Below are 4,438 nucleotides of genomic sequence, written 5' to 3' on the forward strand. Positions count from 1 at the left end.
TTTAAGGGCATTGAATTACCGTGCAAAATAACATGCTAACGCAAAATTAGATAGAATAGAAAAGAGGGGGGAGTTGGCACCAGCATACCTGCCATTTGCCCTCCCATGCTGCTGCCTTTGTTGCCATACCGATGGACATCTTCCTGACACTTAACGACAGAGGTCGAAGGGAGGAAAAAAAGAATAGACGTGTCTGCCGCCTAATGCTGGGGGTCACATCAAGTTCACTGAAGCAGGCGAAAGACAAGATAGAGGAATTTTTCATTGGGGAAATTGTCTCCTAGTTTCGGAGATAAATTCTTCATAGAAAAAGTGGATGAAGTCTTAACTTGAGATCTGGGGCAGATGTGAGAGTACGTTTTTGGATGATTTACAGCATACGTGTGGACAATCCCATTAAATAGCATAAATGCTGTCAGGACACACGTGTCTTACATTAAAACATTTACATTTTTGTCTCATTTGAAATGATGTGCTTACTTAACCAATAGGCCTTACAGTTTTCAAATTCTCTGCTTCGAAGCACCAAGATAGCCCTTTAACAGCCCCATTGACTGTCATGATATTTCACCTCTGGAAGTCTTGAGCCGAATCAGAAAAGTGGAGACAATTACAAATGTTTTCTTAGTTTTTTTTTTTTAACTTTAGCTACACAAATTACATGTCTATATATTCAGTAAAGTACTGGGTCGTATTCAAGTAGTACCTCTCTGTGTGGTATTACCAGTTCTACTCAACGAGACAGCACTTTCAATGTCTTTGAAAAGACAATGCAACGTCTTTTAGCTTTTAGCTTCTCATGCAGTTCAGCTACCAATTCTGAAAGTTTTACACAAGATAGGCTGCATGTAATGTTGCAACAATACCCCTCATGTCCACACCAACAAATGGGCACTCTGCAGTTTTTGTGTACAACTGATTAGCAATTATAAATCTCCAACTTCCTCAGTGTAGCCTCAAGAATTAATCAGAAAAGAGACAAAACAAAGGGAATTAAAATAAAGATATGAATGATAAATATTAGTCATCACCTAAAAGGTAAAACACAGATATGGTGGTTTATAGTGGGAGCTTCTTCTCTGCTGCTGTTATTAATCGGTTTCATTCTCAGCATTTTTTGTTTTTACCTGTAACTGGCCTACTTAAGTAAAAGAAGTAAAAATGTTACCTTTAAAATAATATTACGCCAAAAGTACAAGTAGCCTACACATGAACGACTTTGTAATGGGAGTAAAATATATTTGTTGCTACCAACCTTAATTTCATGCAGGACTTGCCTTTTCTTGTTACATATACTGTATACTAGTATTCAGAAGGCATTTTCAGGTCTTTAAACCTGCATTTGCAAACTGTAATATACAAAACATTCAGTTAATAGTTATTTGCAGCCAGAGAACTTTAGGTAATGTGTAATGGCTGTATGTTTAGAGTGAGGGCAGACGAAGCAGAAGCCGATGTGCTGTAGAGTGATTGACGGATGATGTAACCATTTCTGAAACCATCCTTCATCCAGCCAATTAGCATCCATCCTGCTTTAGTTCCCTTGAGCAAACCACTGAATTTTTACAAAATCTGGTCTCATTGACCAAAGTTGACCAATTACCATCACTCCTTACAAGGTATGAGTATTACCTAAAGGACATCAATGAGTAATCATGTAACTGTAAAAAAATAAATTTAGAAGCCACAAATAAAAATCTAATTTTATGCTTTATTTAAAACCTCAGTTTCAAACAAACAATACATTTCAGTTCATGACTCATAAATATTGAATACAAAATGGGAGAGCTCATAATATAGAAAACGCTTAGTTTGGTCTTTTGCTTTACAGTGTTTATATGTGAATAAATACAAATATGAATGTTTTACTTCAAGAATTAATTACATGATTGAGCGGGACATCTTTCAGTCACTTTTTCTAGTGGTACAAAAGTTTCACTTGTGAATAAAAGGCACATTTCACGCATAGAGGTTCTTCCAATCTGAAGCCACATCTTAAACATATTGCATACCTCATTGCACACAATAGAAAATTACATGTCAGCTATCTGTACAATGAATAAGTCTGTAATTGCATCAGTCTCCTGTAGCTTGAAGTGCAGTTAACCTCAATACCGGTCACCCAAAAAGTGACTGTAACATTGTTTTGTCTTCATACTCTCCGAGGCGCTTTCCTTCCCTGGAGTCTTTCCACACTTTTGAATGAAAAGCAGCTTCCATCTCTGCCTCAGGCTACTTCATTGTTACCCTTGGCACAGAAACATGGTAATTTCTCACTAATAGACTGTAATCCATCCAGTCAAAAACACACAAAGTGTAACCTCTCTTAAGCAGACTTATATAAATTCCTTCCTCTTCTGTTATGGTCTCATTAAAAGGAGTCTGTCCGTCTCCTGGCAAACACTGCAGACATGGTTTTCACTATGCCCCTGAACCCCAGAGGCCTCTTTGAGGTCAGCTTGGCGTCCTTCATCCTGTCCACCAGTCCGTGAAACAGCATAAGCACGCTGTGGTAGTTCTCGGCCGCCGACACCTCGTAGAAGTGGCAATCCGTGTTGAGAGCCAGCAGCCGGCCCTCCTCGCTCAGCACTGTCCGCCTGTGGTGCAGGTCCCTCTTGTTACCCACAAGCACTATGGGCACTTTATCTGCGCTCAGGTAGTCTTTAGTGGACTTGATGGCCTGAATGAGCCTGCTGACGGAGTTGAAACTGGCCCTGTCACAGATGCTGTAGACAAGAACGTAGCCGTCTGCCCACTGGACCTTCTTCTCAAAGAGTGACGTCTCCATAGTCAAATCCTGCAAAAATTAGATGATTTAAGGTTAAGGTGGAAAGAGACAAAATACATTTAAAAAATTTTTTTACGATTTTATGCTACTTTAAATCTAAAATACTTCAATGCCACTAAATTTCAGATACAAATATTGTATTTTTTACTGCACTACAGCTGTCATTATTTTAATATACCTAATTTATATATAACATTTTTATTTTTTTTACACAGAAAACATAGGACTTTCTTCTAAAGTATGAAAGATTGTTTTAGAGAAAACTACCCAAAAGCATAGTTAAACTATAATATAACAGTATAAAAGGAACTTTTGGCTATTTAGTAAGGCGAATTTTGTATACTTAAATAAAGTAACTACTTGAAATGGAGCATTTTACATTGGAATACTTCAACTTTTTCTTAATTTGAGTTTTGAGGACTAATTCATCTAGTAACAGCAAAGCTTTTCAGCAAAATAAAGCAACATAAAATAAGAAATCATTGATCCCAGCTATCTCACCTCAGAATAAGGCGAATCCCAAATATTGAGAGTGATTTCCCTCCCAAAGCTGTGACTGTAGATGGATTCTGCAAGATAAAAAAATGAAGTTAATGGAAAGGTAGATAAACTAAAAGGCTACATTGCATCGATGTTGGCAGAACAGACACTCACCAATATCACCATACTCTCCGATGAATCTCCGGGTTAAGAGACGCACAGTAATGGCTGAAAAACAACAATCTTTAACGCATTTGCATCAGAAAAAGAAATATACATATAACTATTTCTTTTTCTTTTTTTTTTTTACCTGATTTCCCCACGCTTTCTGTCCCCATTACAACAATATTGGCATCCATGTTCAGTCGGACAGCTGAGTGGAGCCTGTGAGCTCCATGTCAGCTGTTCTTATAGGACACACAGGTGGGCGGAGTAAACAAATCTAATCATCCATAACTACAGAAACCATTATTTCACACCTGCTGCAGGTGAATGGAAATGTAAAAAAGATACACACTTTCGTACATGCTTCCCTTTTGTTGTGACATCTTAAGAAAATCACCGATTGAATATACTTAAGTACATATTGTCTACTTTTACTTTACTCATGTACTCATTGTACTTCTACTTCACTACATTTCAGAGGAGAAAATATTGCACTTTTTATATTCATCTGACTACTCTGCAAATTGTGATTTTACACGCATGATCAGGGTATAGAATATAACTAATTGCTATAGATTAAATTACCCAACAGTATATACAATAGCTGCAAATCAATCATGAACAACAACATTAATTGCTGCTTAAACCTAATCAGTGATGATAATGAGCTTATGTGATAACAATCACAGGGGTCTGCTTTTTTCTTTAAGTATGTTACATTTTGCTGATAGACTTTTATAGTATTATGTTTAATGCAGGACTTTTCCTTGTAAAGGAGTATCTTTATACTCTTGCATAACTGGTTTAATTAGAAGCCCGAATGCTTCCTCCATCACTGGAGTAAATCAATTATCTCAAGATGTTCAAGATGTTCAGAAGCTAAAAGTCAAAGTTTATCTGTATGAGGCTGTAAAATGAAGTATAAAGGTGTTTTACTATATTAATTAAAGTCACATATATATGAACAATGAGTTTGTCTTGTACATGAAAAAAAGTACATTGTCC

General features: G+C 36.8%; 1 protein-coding gene across 1 annotated transcript; it reads right to left on the reverse strand.

The window, feature by feature from the left end:
- Positions 1-1,811: 1,811 nt before the first annotated feature.
- Positions 1,812-3,633, reverse strand: si:dkeyp-59c12.1 (Ras-related and estrogen-regulated growth inhibitor-like protein). The gene is made up of 4 exons (XM_054620588.1): positions 3,579-3,633; positions 3,443-3,496; positions 3,290-3,357; positions 1,812-2,797 (listed from the first exon to the last, which is right to left on the reverse strand). The coding sequence occupies exons 1-4, from the start codon at positions 3,625-3,627 to the stop codon at positions 2,372-2,374; spliced, it is 597 nt and encodes a 198-aa protein (XP_054476563.1). The 5' UTR covers positions 3,628-3,633; the 3' UTR covers positions 1,812-2,371.
- Positions 3,634-4,438: the final 805 nt, after the last annotated feature.

Source organism: Anoplopoma fimbria, chromosome 19, assembly GCF_027596085.1.
Source record: "Anoplopoma fimbria isolate UVic2021 breed Golden Eagle Sablefish chromosome 19, Afim_UVic_2022, whole genome shotgun sequence".
NCBI classification, from domain to species: Eukaryota; Metazoa; Chordata; class Actinopteri; order Perciformes; family Anoplopomatidae; genus Anoplopoma; species Anoplopoma fimbria.